This window comes from Microtus oregoni, unplaced genomic scaffold (genome assembly GCF_018167655.1).
Source record: "Microtus oregoni isolate MIOR12 unplaced genomic scaffold, Mior012 000005F_ref0000423, whole genome shotgun sequence".
Taxonomy (NCBI): Eukaryota; Metazoa; Chordata; class Mammalia; order Rodentia; family Cricetidae; genus Microtus; species Microtus oregoni.
In genome coordinates this window covers 10,077,707-10,095,515 of record NW_024543064.1, presented here as the reverse complement: position 1 = coordinate 10,095,515, position 17,809 = coordinate 10,077,707, and the positions used below count along the sequence as shown (strand labels likewise).

Genomic DNA, 17,809 nt, shown 5'->3' with positions numbered 1-17,809 from the left:
GCAACACCGGGAGCCAGTGACGGGTCCTTGGAGGGGGCTGCGACTCGTTATCATTCAAGGTTGAGAGAGCTTCATGGGTGATGTAAGAGCGGACCCACCTTTTTTGGGGTGACTTGTTGACTGATCCACAGAATGGCTCGTCACCATTTTGACAGTGGTTGTACTCTTATGTTCTTCGTGATCGTGGTCTGGGATTTCTGGGGTTGGCTGGTCCTCAAAGGGAATGTCTGTGTGTGCTGGTACCTGTTAGAAGTGGGCGGAGCAAAAAAGGAAACAGAGCCTGAGGTTTGGAATGGACAGCATCTGACGTCCTGCAGGAAAGACTTTAAGGTAGCACACATTTCACAAACACAAGTATAAATTCCAGATGGATACAAACAAACAAAAAAAACAAAACAAAAATAAATAAGAGTGGAGATAGGGATAAAAGCAGGTTCAGTCCAGAAGTGAACTTTAAATGTTCAGCATGAAGACTTCCTGTCCCTTGATCTCTTTGAAAAACACTGGCTCACTCACACCTAAGTTTCTCTCTCTCTGAAACTGGAATAGCACTTTTCTCTGTTAACATTGACTTGCTGAACTGTGTGGAGGAGCGGAGCTCACCGTCACTGACTGATGGAGGAAGGTCATTGGCCAATAAAGAAACTGCTTGGCCCTGTGGGTGGAGTAAACAGAACAAAATGCTGGGAGGAAGAGGAAGTGAGCTGAGACTCCACAGCTCTGCTCTCTCGGGAGCAGACGCCTCAGAGAGAGACGCCATGCCCCGCTCCCGGGATGAAGCTCCGACCCAGGATGGACTAGGCTAGAATCTCCCGGGTAAGCGCACCTTGGGATGCCATACACAGATGATTAGAAATGGGTTAAATTAATATGTGAGAATTAGCCTAGAAGAGAATGGGCCAAGCAGTGATTAAAAGAATACAGTGTCTGTGTAATTATTTTGGGGCATAAGCTAGCCGGGCAGGCGGCTGGGGTGCTGGGAACGCAGCCCCGCTGCCCTTACTACTTCAACTGACAGCTCACTTTATACAAGGTCCTTTCAACACATTCTCAGTACACCATGGGCAACTTTCTCTTAAAAAATTTATTTATTGAAGATTTCTGCCTCCTCCCCGACACCGTCTCCCATCTCCCTCCCCCTCCCCCAATCAAGTCCCCCTCCCTCAGCAACCCGAAGAGCAATCAGATTCCCTGCCCTGTGGGAAGTCCAAGGACCACCCACCTCCTTCCAGGTCTAGTTAGGTGAGCGTCCAAACTGCCTAGGTTCCCACAAAGCAGGTATGTGCAGCAGGACCAGACATGGGCAACTTTTTCAAGTAAACTCAATGAACAAAGCCGAAGAGATTCCATAATGAGCACTGACTCCCTGCAGGAAAGGTCCTCACAGCTATTCGGTGACAGTGGAAGGCTAGGAAGTGGTTCCGGGTTTATGTGTGAAATGCGTGTGTGTGTGTGTGTGTGTGTGTGTGTGGCGGGGGACACATTGTTGTGGAATATTCGTTTACACTGTGTAAAGATGTGTCACTGTGATTGGTTTGATAAAGAGCTGACTGACCAATAGCTAGGCAGGAAGAGGTTGGGCAGGACTTCCAGACAGAGGGTAAAGAAGAGGAAATGAGGAAATAAATATAGGTATGAGAGACACCAGAGGAGATGGAGCGAGAACAGGAAGTGCAAGATGGAAGAGGTAAAAAGCCATGAGACAAAATGTAGATTAATATAACTGGGTTAATTTAAGTTATAAGAGCTAGTGGGACAATTTTAAGCTATAGGCCAAGCTTTTATAATTTATAAGAAGCCTCCATGTCATTTTTGGTGAGCTGGCAGACCAAAAAAAAAAAAAAAAATCCATCTACACAGTGGGTATGTGTGAATGTGTTTGTTGTTTCATGAGATGTATCTCTGACTGGCCTGGGGCATGCCTCTCAGGTTAGGCTAGCTGGCCAGCAAACCCCAGAGGTCCACCTTTCTAGGTACCATCACCTTTGGCTTTTATGTGGGTTCTAGGGGTTGAACCCAGGTCTTTATGCTTGCTTGCAAGATGTGCATGTTATTGACTGAGCCATTTCCCCAGCCAGGGGCTGGCTTTTCTACTTTTTCATTGCTCATCATTGAGGACAGAGCAACTGACCTGGATGAAGAGCCACACAGAATGAGGTTGTGTCGTAACTGGCTGGGGACTTGCATGGTGAACTCCTCCCACCTCCCCAGGAACCTACTAAAGCTCCCTGAATCCAGTTTGTTGGTTTGTTTGACAGAGTCTCCCTATGTAGCTCTAGCTGTCCTGGAACTCAGCCCATATTTACAGAGACCTGCCTGCTTCTGCCTCCTGGGTACTGGAATTACAGGCATGTGTACCACTACACCTGGCGTCAGTGCAGGCTGATTTCATACCATTCTGAGAAGACTTGGTCTATTGCTCTCAAACCGTCTGTGTCCACCGCACCAGCTCCCTTGTCCCTGGATGAGACTTAGATGTACCTCTGTGGTAAGCTATACCACTATTTCATTGTATGGCGGTTGATTTCACATCAAAGCATACGTCATCCCCTGGCATGTGACAGCTTGCCTTTGAAGCCAACTCCCTCTTTCCCTGGACACTCCCCAGGGTACCTTGCCAGTAGATTCATTCAGTCCTCCAGTAGTACCCGTGGTTGCTATTCTGTCTTCCAGACCTGGTCTCACCATGCCACCTCCTGGACCTGGAGTCACAATATCATCTTCTAGTCCACCTACGGGTGCTGAAAAAGAAAGGTCAGTCAGGGATGAGGTACGCAGATGATGTGGACGAAGCCAATTGGCTACTTATAGTCATGATTGTTTCCTATACTTTAAATTGTGGTCCTTTCTGCCCTGTCACACAGTACCAGGGCCTGCACCACTTCCTTATGGTGCCACTGACACACACCATGGCCTGGTCTCCATAGAGAAGCAAAAGACAATGGGAACACTTGGTGACACCGCCAGCTAGGGCTGGACAAGAACCTGCCTACCTTTCCCTTTCCAGTAAAGAGCCAGTGCCTCCATTCAGACAGGCAGAGTATTACACAGACCAGAAAAACTCTGTAGAATCATCTGGAAAGTTTTCTAAACATACCTGGGTCCATGCTCTGTGCAAGCCTACAAGGTCCAAAAAAATGAGTGTTCGTTCACTTTTTACAATCAAACTTTCAGGGCTAACGGTACTCCAGCAGCAGAACACATGCTTGGTGTGCCCAAGGTACTGGTCTCAGTCCCCAGCACCAAAACATTCACTAATTAGCCAAAAAGAAGAAGGAGGAAGGAGGAGGAGGAGGAGGAGGAGGAGGAGGAGGAGGAGGAGGAGGAGAAGAAGAAGAAGAAGAAGAAGAAGAAGAAGAAGAAGAAGAAGAAGAAGAAGAAGAAGAATCATAGGGCTGGAAAGATGGCTGGGAAGGTAAAGGTGCTTGCTGCCAAGCTTGATAATCTGAGACCAAATCTGGGACCCATGAGGTAGAAAGAGAGAACTAACTTTTGCAGATTGTCCTCTGATGGTCATATGTATGTCATGGCACAAGCCCTGCCCCCATAAATGAGTAAATAAGATGCAACAAAATTGAAAACAACAACAATAAACCCAATCTCCATACTATTTCATTGAGATTGCCATTCACTTGGATAATTAAGTGACTGACCCACTGACCTCATAAATTGATTCCAACTGCTTTTTTGAGACAGGGTCTCACTACGTACCCCAGACTGTATTTTGGTCAATGTTTTATCACAGCTGCAGAGAGTCAAACTAAGACACATGGCAAGTGCTTTACCCACTGAGTCATCCCGCCTACCCTGACCCTGACTTCCTGCACTCACACTCGGATGAAGGACGAATGAGGCAGTAGCAGGTTGAATCCCGTTGTGTGGGATGCCACGCCTTGCATCTATCTCCGCCAGATCCCATGGGCTAGAAACTGCTCACATTCATAAGCCAAGGGTGTTTGAAGCTGGGGCTCTTGGCAGGTTATGAGGATTGAATGAGGTCATCAGGACGGGGTCTCCAAGAGGTGACTTGGTGGGTTAGAAAGAGGAAGAAGATAGATCTGAACTGAGGTATGCATCCTCACTGTGATGTCTTCGAAGGTGCTAGCAGATATGGCACCATGCTCTTGAACTTCCCAGCCCCCAGAGCCATGGGGAGAATAAACACCTATTCTTTATAAATTACATGGTTTGGGGTATTTCGTTACAGCGACGAAAATAAATAGACTCAAATGGTGTGAGAGAGATGACAGGGTCCTCTAACTGCCTCAGGACTAAGTGCACCAGGGCATCTGCTCTTAATTCACGTAATCCTTTTCACGAGTTACAGATCTGACTCACTGGCTGTGGGCCTCCTCCCTGGATGGAGCGGTTCTGGAAATGCCATGACCAGATGCAGTTACGAAAGAAGGGTCATGCATCAGAAGTACAGGAGGGAGGGGTGTTGGAAAGTGCCCGGTGTCATTAAAGAGCAGATGTTCATCCACGCCTAGGATGTTGTTCTGATGAGCAACCCTTCCTTTAACACTTGATTTTCCCTCTGTTGAGACATCCCAGCCAGAAGCGTGGTTCATAAATATTTGATCAGAACTCCACTGCTGCTGCCAACAGGGTGGGAGGCCTCTGGAGGAATGCTGCTAAGTTCTGGAGCCTTCTCTTTGCAGCTAGCCCTATTCCAGTTGCTGACGGATAGCTTTAGATGAGCTACCTAGCATATAAATCCTTAAAAAACAAAATAACAAAACAAAACAAACTATCTTGAGGTAGACTGATTCCAAAATTTCTGAGAAACCACCACACTGATTTCCAACATGGCTGTCCAATTTTGCACTCCCACCAGTAATGGAGGCCTTCATGGGAATGACCTAGCCCCTCTACATATATGCGACAGCTGTGTAGCTTGGTCTACTTGTGGGATTCCTAACAATGGGAGCAGGGGCTGTCCCTAACACTGGCTTTGGGGAACCTATTTCTCATACTGGGTTGCTTTGTCCTGCCTTAACACAGGGAGGTGCTTAAGTCTTCCTGCAGCTTGATATGCTGTGTTTTGTTGATACCCATAGGAGGTCTGCTCCTTTCTAACAGAAGCAGAGGGGAGATGGGGGGAAGGAACGGGAGGAGAGGAGGAAGGAGAAACAGTGGCCGGGAGATAAAATGTATAAACATATTTACTTAAAAAAATCATATAAATTTAATTTTAAGCCGGGTGGTGGTGGTGCACACCTTTAATCCCAGCACTCGGCAGGCAGAGGCAGGCGGATCTCTGGGAGTTCGAGGCCAGCCTGGTCTACAAGAGCTAGTTCCGGGACAGGCACCAAAGCTACAGAGAAACCAAAATAAATAAATAAATAAATTTAATTTTAAAAGCTCAGGAAAATCCTTAAAACTCAGTGCATAGAGCAGGGCGATGGTGGCGCACGCCTTTAATCCCAGCACTCGGGAGGCAGAGGCAGATGGATCTCTGTGAGTTCGAGACCAGCCTGGTCTACAGAGCTAGTTCCAGGACAGGCTCCAAAGCTACAGAGACACCCTGTCTCAAAAAAAACAAAACAAAACAAAACAAAAAAAAAACTCAGTGCATACAAATGGTAGGTCTCCTCCTGTGGTCGTTTGCTGTTATGGTTGAGGGCAGGGATTATGCCCATGGAGTAGAGAGATGCTCTTTTCCAGAAGTAATCCCTACCTAAAAGCTAAGCATTCCATGGAACAGACATTGTCTTCGGCGGCGCGGCCACTGGTAAGGTACCTCACACTCCCATAAGCAAACCTCCACCCATGCTCCTTTTTCTCTCTCTCCCTCTCTCTCTCACTCCCCCTTCACACTTGCGTGCGTACACGCGCACGCGCGCGCGCACACACACACACAAAGAAGATATGAAATCAGAAAGGGAACAGTTTGGAAGAGAATGGAGACTAGAAGGACGTAAGAGGGACCAGGAGAATAAGGCCAGAACACACTACTCCATGTATGAAAAAGTCATAATGAAACCCAGCATCATGTACACGTAATACAAGCTAACAGAATACTAATAAAATACTAATAGAAAACATTAAAATAGCAACAACAACAGAATTCTTTATCCCCTGGATTGAATTCAGTTTTCAAACTCATCAGTTGTTAAAAAGTTCCTAGGACCCATTCATCAAAATCATTTTCCATACAGTGTCTCTAACTTAAAACAAGCCTTGCTTTCAAAACAAAAGCACTGAATGAAGCTGGCTTCAGTCCTTTCATAGAAAGCTCAGTTCACTGAAAGAGTAACTCGATAAAAAAATTCCTCCTTGTTCTTTCTTTCCCTTGGCCCACACAGCCAAGTACTGAAGTCTCCCTGAATAGACAAAGGGTGTTTTATGAATGACCGTCAAGATTACGATGCGTGCCTTTTGTCTCTCTGGCCCAGCATTCTTGTTGGCTCCCTGGGAAAGTTATCTTTACAAGATTCTCAATTATTTTGGCAGAAGGCTTTCCCTGGTGGAGAGTGTCGGCCAGCTGCCGAGTTTCTAGCCAGCAGCTGACATCTCCTTTTCTCTTTGCTGGTGACCTTCAAGCCATGGATGGATGTCTTTGCTCTCTCGTGTCCTCCTAGGATACACACACCAGCACACACACATGCAGGGTCGCACATCTATGCTTGCGTACAAATGCTTATGTAAGTAGAGAGTGAAGAACCCACAATCACAACAATGCTCACAGCCTGGCGTGCCAGCAAAGTTCTGGAAACATCTGTATCCCTTCCCGGTCACCTGAGTACAGTTCCCTGACACACTCCGCTGCAGCTAACATGAATCAACAGAACTTCTCCACATGAGAAAAAACTCATCCCTTGCCATTTTCACTGTTATTCTTTAAGAAGCTAGGTCGGGGGCTGGCTTAACATCCCTGACTGCTTTCAGAGGACTTGGGTTCAATTCCCGACACCCACATGTGACAGCTCACAACCGCCCGTAACTTCAGTTCCAAAGGATTGTGATGCCCTTTTCTGGCCTCTATGGGCACTGCATGCTCTTAATCACAAACACCCACACATTAAATAAACAAGTCTTAAAGATTATTTTGAAAAAGCTAGGACAAAGTTTGAACTCTTTAAGAGGAGATAACTGAACTAAAAATGATTTTTACACTGAGGCTTTTAAGTTTGGAAGCCAAGAACTTTTAACTGTGCCCCAGACTATTGCGCAGTTCGCAGACTGCTATGAGCTACTACATGGGTTCTGGAAGCCAAACCCAGGTTCTCTGCAAGAACAGCTTAACCACTGAGCAACCTCACCAGACCTTATGAATGGCTTTATCTTAAAATCTAATTCTAATACTACAAAGTCAAACTTCAAGTTTATGGGCTGCCAAGGTGAGTCAGCCGGTAAAGGTGCTTGCTGCCAAGCCTGACAACTGGAGTTCTGTTCCTGGAGCCCACATGGTGGAAGAAGAGAGCCTACCCTTTCAAGGTGTCCTCTGGCCTCCATATGCCTGCTATGACCGATGAGGCCCCCGTAACAAACAAAAATAAATAAATAAATGTAAAAGGATTTTTAATGAATTATTTAAGGAGCTGGAGAGATAGCTCAGCAGTTAAGAGTTTGCTGCTCGTGCAGAGGATCCAGGTTCACCTCCCAGCACCTGTATCGGGTAGCTCACAACCACCTGCAATTTAAAATTCCTGGGGATCCCACATCCACTTCTGTCCTGAGGGCATCTGCATACACACAACATTCATTTACACACATACATATTAATAAAAACCCTAAGAGATACATCTTAACGAAATGATTCAAATAAGGACACATTTGTGGGGGCAGCATTTCTTCAGCCTTCTGTTCGCTTGGGGACAGGATCTCACTATGTAGCTCAGGCTGGCCTTAAACTCCTAGAAATCCTCCTGCCTCAGTCTTCGAAGTGCTGGATTACAGGTTATCACCATACCTGGCTCTGATAGAATTTGATATGTCACATTGGATATTGTAATAGGTACAATGTTGCAGCCACAAATCTTTAATAAAAATCTTTTGACTGTGTGTTCAGTCTTTTGATTTTATTAGTATATATTTAATATGTGGTGGCGAGTGGTCCCATCTAGCTGCTAGCCGTCAGGAATGCCTTTGTCAGTCACATTTTCCTCTTACGGTATTCTATCTCTTGAGTTTTCTCACATCCTTCATGCCTTATGAAGCTATTCGTTAGGGGTTTGGGGAGAAGACTCAGTTGGTAAATTGCTTGCTATGAAAGTATGGGGGGACCCGGCACCCATATAAAAACTAAAATGGAGGTGACTCAGAGGTTAAGAGTGCTGGCTGCTCTTGACGAGAACCCAGGTTCAGTTCTCAGCACCTACATGACCGCTTACAACTGCCTGTAATTCCAGTTCTAGTGGGATCTGGTGCCCACTTCTGGCCTCCATGGGTATTGCACTCACATGCACATACACATTACATAATCGCACACACATCCACATAAAATAAATACATCTTTTAAAAGCTGATGAGCCGGGCAATGGTGGCACACACCTTTAATCCCAGCACTCAGGAGGCAGAGGCAGGTGGATCTCTGTGAGTTCGAGGCCAGCCTGGTCTACAAGAGCTAGTTCCAGGACAGGCTCCAAAGCTACAGAGAAACCTTGTCTCGAAAAACCAAAAAATAAAAAGTAACAATAAAAAAATAAAAGCTGATATGGTAATACACATCTGTACGTAACACCAGTGCTAGTGGAAGGCAGAGACAGGAGGATCTCTGGAGCTTACCAGCCAGCCAGTCTAAAAGAACCCGAATGCTCGGTGCTCAGTGAGAGACCCTGTCTCAAAAACAGATGGCAAAGTGCAGCATTATACAGAAATTGCCCAACCATCTTTCCACGAGCAACTTATCAGATCCAAGTGATCTGGTAAAAGCTAAACGAAAAGGCAAGGCTTTTGGCGTATTATTGCCTTGTGAATAAAGTAGCTGTCCTTTGCTGTACATTTTTTGCTGTAGCTGACTTCCTTTTCTGTTACATATTTGGGAATTAATTCCCACAGCTCAGAACTCTTTCGTGAAAACAGTTTCCCACTGCCAGGCCTTGTTCCTCTCTCCTAGGTAAGTGCAGAGATGTCTTCCTGCAATTATCTTCATCAGCACGCATTTGGGTCCAAGCATAGAGCATCCCGCTTACTGTACTCACAGATCTCCAAGGACACAGAATTACTTCCTGCCCAAGTTGCTGCTCTGGTTTTACCCCACGACCTGAACGGCTGATAAAGCATATTTAGAAACCTGGGTCCCTTCTTTGTTTCCACCGCCTAGAGCAGTAAGTCTAACTCCAGACCTAGGGAAGTACAGTGTCTGGTGTATGTGTTCTCTGATCAAGAGCCATCAGCTTCCCTAGGTTGCCTAGTTACCTTGCAGCCTCTATGCCCACTGGAAGAAAAGAAGTTGTGCGCTGATTTAAACGTTACTGAAAATAAATTCCTTAGCTCTTTACTAACCACCTAAAAATGAAGTGTAGCATACCAACCTTCCTCTCTAGAATTCCCTGGTGATTTAATTCCTTTCTTAACTTTCTCCATTAAGGAGTTCACTGACGTGTACTAGTCACTCCCGTGTGTGTGTGTGTGTGTGTGTGTGTGTGTGTGAAAACTTTTATCTGATTTTCTCTGGGGCAAAAGAATCCCAGCCTGGAACCTTCTAGGGCTGGGGAATTGCTAGTTTTAAGGGTCTATATGACTGGGAACATTGGTAACAGGTAGAACTAAGGACAAGGAGGAGCAATGTAGAGTAAGGAACAGTATAGGACAAGGAGAACAAGTAACGGATGGAACAATGAGAAATGATGGATTGAAGAGAAAAGAATAAAGAAACGTAGAAAGACAATTCCCGTTGTGAGTAAATTTCTTTGCCCTCAGATCTTTAGCCCCCTTTTGGCTATCCATGATGTTTTTAAATGAATCCTGGAAGGGAGTAGTAAAGGTGTAAAACTTTTTAAGATTCCTGTAAAGAAGATACCCAATATCAGCCCTATGTGTGTACAAATATAGAGGTACACACATACACACACACATGATACACTCTTTATATTAGCTACTTTTCTGCTAGTTGGAATTTGCATCTCTTTTGCAAAAGGCAAACCCAGCCAGTAATCAAACATCTTATTTCCTTTCTCTGACACCATACTCACCAAGCCTTCCTTGGGTTCTGCAAATATTCATGCCTATTTCCCCTGTCTCAGTTTAGTTTGTATACTTAATAGTTTGACTCTCTGTGTTTACTCAATGGGGCCCATCAAACAGGAATATGCAGGCATGCCTTTACCTAACAAGATTCCATCTGTGCACAACAACCTTTGCTTGTGAGCTTATAATGGTGCTCAAAATGGGGCACCATAGCTGTCCATGTATCACGGTGCCACACATTACTCTGCATCTGATGCAGGTGGATTAGAGAGAAGACGTTATTTATCCTAAAAGTGTGTCTGTCTTAGAAAGACAGTCCTTTGTTCTCTGCTCAAGTGAAGGCAGCATCACCATGAAGACAGGAGCCCATGGGACTAGGAGTGTAGCTCATCTGTAGAGTGAGCGCTTGTCTAGCATGTCTGGGCTCACACCCTAGTATCACATGAAGTAAACCAACAACGCTTGCATGCATGCATCCAACAAAAACAAAAAGAAATTTTTGGGGGGTGTGGTGGCTGATTCCTATAATCTCACAAGTGCTTAGGAGGTTGAGGCAGGAAACTTGTGAGTTCAGGATCAGCCTGAGCCACAATGTGAAATCCTGTCTTGAAGCAAACAACGAAAATAGCTGTGTAAGGGCTCTTTCCGGGGTACCTGCTGGACTGACAGCTATGTCAAGATGAAGCTGAATCTCTCCATCCCAGCCACGGCTGTCAGAGACTCCTTGAAGCGGAAGATGAATACACACTTCATACTATCTATGATAAATAAGTGCATGGCCACAGAAGTAGCTGCCGATGCTTTGGGTGGGGAGTGGAGGGCTATGTGGTCTAAATCTGTGGGAACAACAAGCCAGGTTTTCCCACAAAGCTAAGTGTCTTGGCCTACAGCAGAGTGTGCCTGCTGTTGAGCAAGGGGCATTCAGGAGGCAAAGGCAGGAGGATCCTGATTTTGAGTCGTCTGGGCTTCACAGGAAGAGCCTGTCCTAAACAAGACAAATCAAACCAAAACAACCTCCCCTGCAAAACCCCAAAACAATAAAACTAAAAGTTCATTCTCAACTGGAAACCATTCTGTTTAGTGAAATAAATCAATTTCAGAAAGACACACAGCATGTTTGCTCTCATAGGCTAAACCTAAATGTAAATTCTCTGTGTGTGTTTGTGTCTATGTGTGTGTGTGTTTATGCATGTGCTTACACGTGTGTTTATGCGTGTGTTTACATTATGCGTGTGTTTACATGTGTGTTTGCATGTGTGTGTAGGTCACAAAACTAGGAAGATAATCGTAAAAGGAAGAGGAGACCCTAGGAGAGGTGGAAAATAAAGACAGCAAAGAAACACACATACTAGGAAAGCAAAAGAGGAAGTAACTGGGGGAAGAAAAGGAACCAGCTGGAAGGGGTGGGAGGGACAGTAGAGAGGAGAATGAGAACAAAGCAGATGTCATTTACGCTGGCAGATGCCACGGTGACGCCCATGGCTTCCTCTGCTGACCTGAAATTTTTCATAAGGAAAAACAAGGGCCCTGGCCTAGTGAGATGGCTCAGTGGATGAAGAAACTTTGTAGCCAAGCCACGACCTGAGTCTAATCCCTAGGACCATATAGTGAAGACGAGAACTGGCTCCCAAAAGTCGTTCTATGACTTCCACACATACACTGTGGCATGGGTGCCCCTCCCCCAGTAAATAAATCCATGGTTTAAAAAGGAAGTCTAAACTGGGCGACGGTGGTGCACACCTTCAATCACCAGTACTTGGGAAGCAGAGGCAGGCAGATGTCTGAGTTCCAGGCCAGCCTGTTCTTACAGAATGAGTTCCAGGACAGCCAGGGCTACACAGAGAAACCCTGTCTGGGAAAACAAACAAACAAACAAAATAAAATAAAAAATTAAGTCCAGACCTGAAGAGATGTCTCAGTCAGCAAAGTGTTTGCTGCACGGGACCCACGTGAAAAGCCATGTGGAAGGGTGCCTACAATCCAGCACTGGTCTAACCAATCAGTGAGCTTCAATAAGAGACCCTATCTCAAAAAAACAGGGTAGAGGGGCTTGAGAGGTGGCTCAGTGGTTAAGCGAGCATGCGAGGACCTGAGTTCGATTCTCAGCATCCAGGTTAGACAACTCACAAACACCTGCAACTCCAGCTCCGGGGGCTCTCACTCTGGACACCTTCACTCACATACAGCATCATTTTTAAAAAGTGGAGAATGACCCAGAAAGACAACAGCCATGCATGTTTGGCCTCCACCTGTGTGTACAGCACACGCATGCACTTACACTTACACACGTCTCACACAGAGAATCCATTTGGAAGAACAAACTCTCTTCTGTTCCTTTATCCCCATGAAGGCTTTCGCATCTCATTTCCTTATCATGTCTTAAGAGGTGACCACAAGTCTCAAACATACCTCACACCATAGATGGTCTCAACCCTGCTGACCTCTCACTGGGGTTCCCAGGAGCTCCTGCCTCTTCCCCCAGCTACCCCAAGTGGGTTTCTGCAGCCAGGGCGAGAGCCTAGAACTCTCTGCTTACCACGGCCCTGATGTTCTCGGTGCACCGTGGGCTGGTCCTGCTCCTGGCCTTCTGAGGAAGTCATTCTTTGGATATGGATGCAGCAGCAAATATTTATAGGGCTCCTCTGATATGAAGAGCCATTCTCCAAAAGGCATGTTCCTCAACACAACACCAGGTAGTTTGCTGGACGTAGCCAGGATCCTCCCTGGTGTGGCCAAGGATTTTTTTTTTTTTGTCTCTTCACTCTTTCCATACAGCTTGGCAAACTATTCATCTGATCGAGAGATTGGCACTGGAAAACCTCCTCCTCTCTGCCTTGGGTGTCTATATGCGTATCATGTTCACGTGCATGGGAATGCGTGCATGTGTGTGCGCGCGCGCGTGTGTGTAGATCAGAGATCAACCTCAGCGTCACTCTTCAGGATATACTCACCCTACTTTTTGAGACAGGGTCCCCCAGTGGGTGGAAACTTGTCAATTCCACTAAGCTGGCTAGCCAGGAAGCCCCAGAGATCTGCCTGTTTCTTTAGCCCCAACTCTGGGATTCTAAACACTCATAACCTGGCAGTTTTTATTTTTCCCACAAATTCTGGGGCTCAAATTTGGGTTCTCATTTTTGCACATCAAACTATCTACCAACTGAGCTATCTTTCCAGCCCTCTCTGTGCCTTTTTGAGACAAGGTCTCACTGTGTTGTAACACAGGCTGGTCTTGAATTCACGATCCTCCTGTCACTCCTGAGACTGGGATTAGAGGCGTGCGTGCCAGCATACCTGGGCTGAACAACTCTACTAATCTAGACAACTCTTGGGAGGCTTGGCCCCTGTCACCCTGGGCACCCACAGAAATGCCTTCACTTACTTCCCTCTGGGAGAGCATGGTGCCATCTAACACATTACCAGCCTCTGGAGTCACGGCAGGTCCTTGGCAGGTGTTTGCTGAGTGACCGATGGGTAAGTATATGGACAGTCAAGGAACTGGTTTCTTTTGAGATATTCCTTGGATGTGTGCACCGCCTTCATTGCAGAGTTGGTGAGGGCCTTTCCCTACTGTAGGGCAGCAGGGATGAGGACAGAACAATTCACCTGTGAGGCTGAACTCTGCGGCCCTGCCTGTCACTCGCTGTCACAGCTTTTGTCAAACCTGCAGACCAAGCCTGGTTGATGAGATGGGACCTGACTGTCAGCCTGCATGAAGCTGACAGACAGGATGAGCCCCTCTTCCACGCACTGAACAGAAGGATGTCAGAACTGAGATGTGCTCCTAGATCCTCTGAGAAAATCCTACACACTACCATCAGGAGCCTGTTCCCTTGACCTCATAGTGGGTATGGGTTGTGCATGGCTCCAAAGGTTTCTTGTGCTTCGGGGTGGCTGGCCCCAGTGGGTCACCTCCTAAAAATTGGAAACGGCTTCTGAACGTTCCTGTAGCTGAACAAGGGCAATGAGAGAAGCGCTGGGGTGGGGCTCAGTGGTTGAGTGTGGGGCACAGGGCGGCCCTGGGATCAATCTCCAGAGTCACAGAGAGGGACAATGAAAGACGAGGAGAAAGGAAAAGAAAAACCAACATAGCTGTGGTGGGGGTGGGAGGACAGGGATAGGAGGGGAGGGGAGGGGGAAGAGTGGATGGGAATGATACACCCCTGTAGTAATCTCAGCACTAGAGGGACCGAAGCATGAATATGAGGTATGTCTGGGCTACAGGAAGACTCTAATGAAGAGGAGGAGGAAAACGGAAAGAAAATAGAGAAGAGGCCAATGGCCATTAAGGACTCTCATTTTCATTCTGAGAGCAAGAAGTCACTGGGCAGGTGGAAGGGGGAGGGCCTAACTCTGGGCCACCCAAGCAGACCCGGTCCTCTACCCTCAGAAAGGGAACAGGGGACAGGACTGTCCAGGAGAAGCAATTCTGATGATGGCTCCTTCTGACTGAGTTTACAGAGAATGAACAGAAGCTGCTGCCCTGAGCTTCCCCACGGCCTTTCCACACACACACACCCCTGCCACAAGGAGCATCCCTGCTTTTCGGGAGGATGGTGAAGGAGAGAGTGAACCACTGACTAGGAGAACAAGTGGTTATGGCGGACAGGATGTCAGCGTCCAGCAGAGTGCAAAGCCACCTGTAACCAGTGTGTCTCCGGATCATTCTCGCCTGGCTCCCTCTTGCAGACCTATTCTGTGGGTGTGAGTGTGTCTGTGTGTGTCCATACTCAGCTGTGCAGACACGTGTGAGCACTATGGGCAAGTGTACAAGCAGGTATGTGCACACACACAGAGGTCAGAGGTCAACCTCGGGTGTACTTCCTAGAAACTACTCACCTTGTTTTCTGAGGACACGGGGCTTGCGGAGTAGGCCCAGTTGGCTGGCAGATGAGCTCCAGGGAATCCTCCTGTCTCAGTCTCTCCAGCACTAAGATTCAAAGCACTAAGAACTGAACTTAGGTCCTCATGCTTGCAAGGCTAACACACTTTACCAGCTCAGCCATTTCCTCAGCCCTGAGCCTCTGCCTTTTATTTTAAGGAAAAGGCTGGGGTACACAGCTAACCGTGGGATCACAGGAGCTTGAGGCTGGGCTGCCAAGGCCCATTGCTGTCCATTCAAGGCTTCACCACACCCACTGCCCCAGGAGAAAGTCCCTCTCTCCACAGGAAAGCTGGGAGGCAGTGTCTCCATGGCAGTCCAGGTCTTGGCTACACTGGGCCCATTCACTATTTCCTCCCTTCGTGGTTCTAGAACCTTCTTTTAAGCAACCTGCCATTCTGCTGAGTTTGTTGCCCAGTCAGTCTCATAGCCTGAGGACACAGAATGACTAGGTGAGCAGTGGTTACATTTGGGGGGGCTCCAGGAAGTGAATCAGTATACTGCTCACCCCTAAACTCCTCAGCAGCAAACCAGAGACAGCTGACTCCAGCTTTCAGTTTGATTACTCAACTCGGGGAGACCACTTCGCTCTCCTGACTAAGAGCAGGCGGTTTTCCTGTAAAAGGGGAAATGAACTCTCAGTTTTGTGAGCAGGAATCATACCTCCTAAGAGGTTTTCTGGAACCCAGCGAGAGCTGGATGCACGCACGAAGGGCCACCTTCTAGGGAAGATAGTTGAGTGGTGACCTCATCGGATGTTTTAAGGGTGCTGCCCAGAGCACACATCACAGTGGGGTGAGGGCACTTGCCATCTGCCAGGAACTGAGCGAGACTCTGAGCTCTGATTACTCAGGGCTCTCAGCTGAGCGGCTGGGATTTCGAAAGAGTGGAAGAAGAGCCCCTTCAGATCGGACCTGCGGGGTAGACATTCCAGCTGTGAGCACAGGGAGACAATGTGCAGAATGTGGCTGCCCTTGGCCTTGGTCCTCAGCTTCATTTGGAAGCTGTATCTCGGGAGATTTTTATTTTGCATTAGAATAATCTTGGTTTTGTTTTCATAGCCCCGGGGAATCAAACCCAGGGCCTTGTGTGTGTGTGCTAGGCAACTGTCTATGACCGAATTGCACCTCATCTCAACCCGTGGTAGACTAAAAATTAAGCTGCTTTGGCCAGTAGGGTGTCTTCTGAATTTCCCTTCATCCTGGCCCATGGGAAGTTCATGCATCCAGCCCCATCTCCAGGTTCACTGTTCAGACCCTCTTAGAACACAGGCTCCCACACGCCCATGAGATGTATCTTGATGGATCTCTTCCATCCCCTCATAGTCTTAACACTGAAGAGCAAACACCTGCCACTCTTCACCAACTCGTCCCTCGCCTCTCACCTCCCCTACCTGATTTTCACAGATCCTGTGACTGAATGTGGAGTCAGCCAGGAGATACACCTGTGTTTATAGAGAGGCGTGACCCAGGCGGGAACAGGCACTCTGAAGGAGAGTGGCGGCACCCTGTGGGCTGGGGGTCCAGACTGAACAAGAAGAGCCAAGGAGGAAGCAAGCTCTCTCCCTGGGCTCCCTGACTATCCATGCATGAGCTTCCTCACACCCCGTCCCCACATCTTCCCTCCCATGATGGACCCCACGCCCTCACACGATGAGCCAAACCAAAGCCTTCCTCCCCTACATTGCTTTCCGTCAGGTATCTGCTCCTAGTGATAAAAAGCTAATCACTGCACCTGCCTTCTTTTGAAATACATTTGTTTCGATTTTGTGTACATGAGTGGTTGCCTACATGTATGTATATAGACTACCACACACCGATGGTGCCGTCAGAGGTCAGAAGAGGACATCAGATCCCCCAGAATTAGTATAGGTGGTTGTGAGCCTCCGTGGGGTTTCTGAGAAGTGAATCCGGTCCTCTGTAAAAGCAGGAAGTACACTTAACTGCTGAGCCATCTCTCCCACTCCACAGTGTCCTCATTGCCTTGACTACCGATAGGTTTGGGTAACACCACTCCCTTGCTCTTCATTGACAGATGGTGACTACAATCTGAACAGATGCTTTTACACGGGGCCTCTCAGGCCAGGCAAGGAGCCTACCACTGAGCTGTATACACCCCAGCCCCAGTGTTCTTTTACAGATTCTGCTAAGAGGCAAGATTGGTCCACAAACACTTAACATACAGTGATGAAACCTAGGCTCCTAGGGGCTCACAGACACTGACACAATCAAAGAGTCTGCCTGAGATTGACCTAGACCCTCCGTATGTATGTTACAGTTGTGTAGCTTGGTCTTCTTGTGGGGCTCCTAACAGTGAGAGCAGGGTCTGTCTCCGACACTTGCCGGCTTTTAGGACCTTTATCATCCTACTGGGTTGCGTCCAGCGCTCAACTTGATATGCCATGTTTGGCTGATAGCCATGGGAGGACTTCCCTCCTCTGAATAGAAACAGAGGAGGAGTGGATGGGGGAGGGGCACAGAGGAGATGGGGAGAGAGGAAGGAGGGAAAACAGTGGTTGGGTTGTAAAATAAACAAAATATATATTTAAATAAATAAAATATAGTGAGGAGAAGAGACAAAGCAATCCCGATGAAGGACCGAGTGGAAGAACTCGTGCGTTCTGATTTCAAACACATGAAGCAGATCTGCAGAAAGCAAGGCTGATTATAACTGGACATGGTGTCCCTGTAGGCCCAGCAAGAGCATCTCAAGCCCAGGGATTCAAGGCCAGCGCATGCAGCACAGAGGGAGCCCTATCTCAGAAAAATAGTAAAATAGAAATAAGCTAGGGGCAGA

The 17,809-nt window shown here is 47.3% G+C and overlaps 1 protein-coding gene across 2 annotated transcripts in view; it reads right to left on the bottom strand.

Moving 5' to 3' along the window:
* Positions 1 to 17,809, bottom strand: part of Pdpn (podoplanin) — a 34,347-nt gene that overhangs the window by 7,248 nt on the left and 9,290 nt on the right. For both annotated transcript variants that reach the window (XM_041652389.1, XM_041652388.1), the window contains exons 2-3: positions 2,614 to 2,741; positions 99 to 243 (exon numbers count right to left, since the gene is read on the bottom strand). In XM_041652389.1, the coding sequence (XP_041508323.1) occupies positions 99 to 243; positions 2,614 to 2,741 (273 nt within the window). The remainder of the gene's footprint in view (positions 1 to 98; positions 244 to 2,613; positions 2,742 to 17,809) is intronic.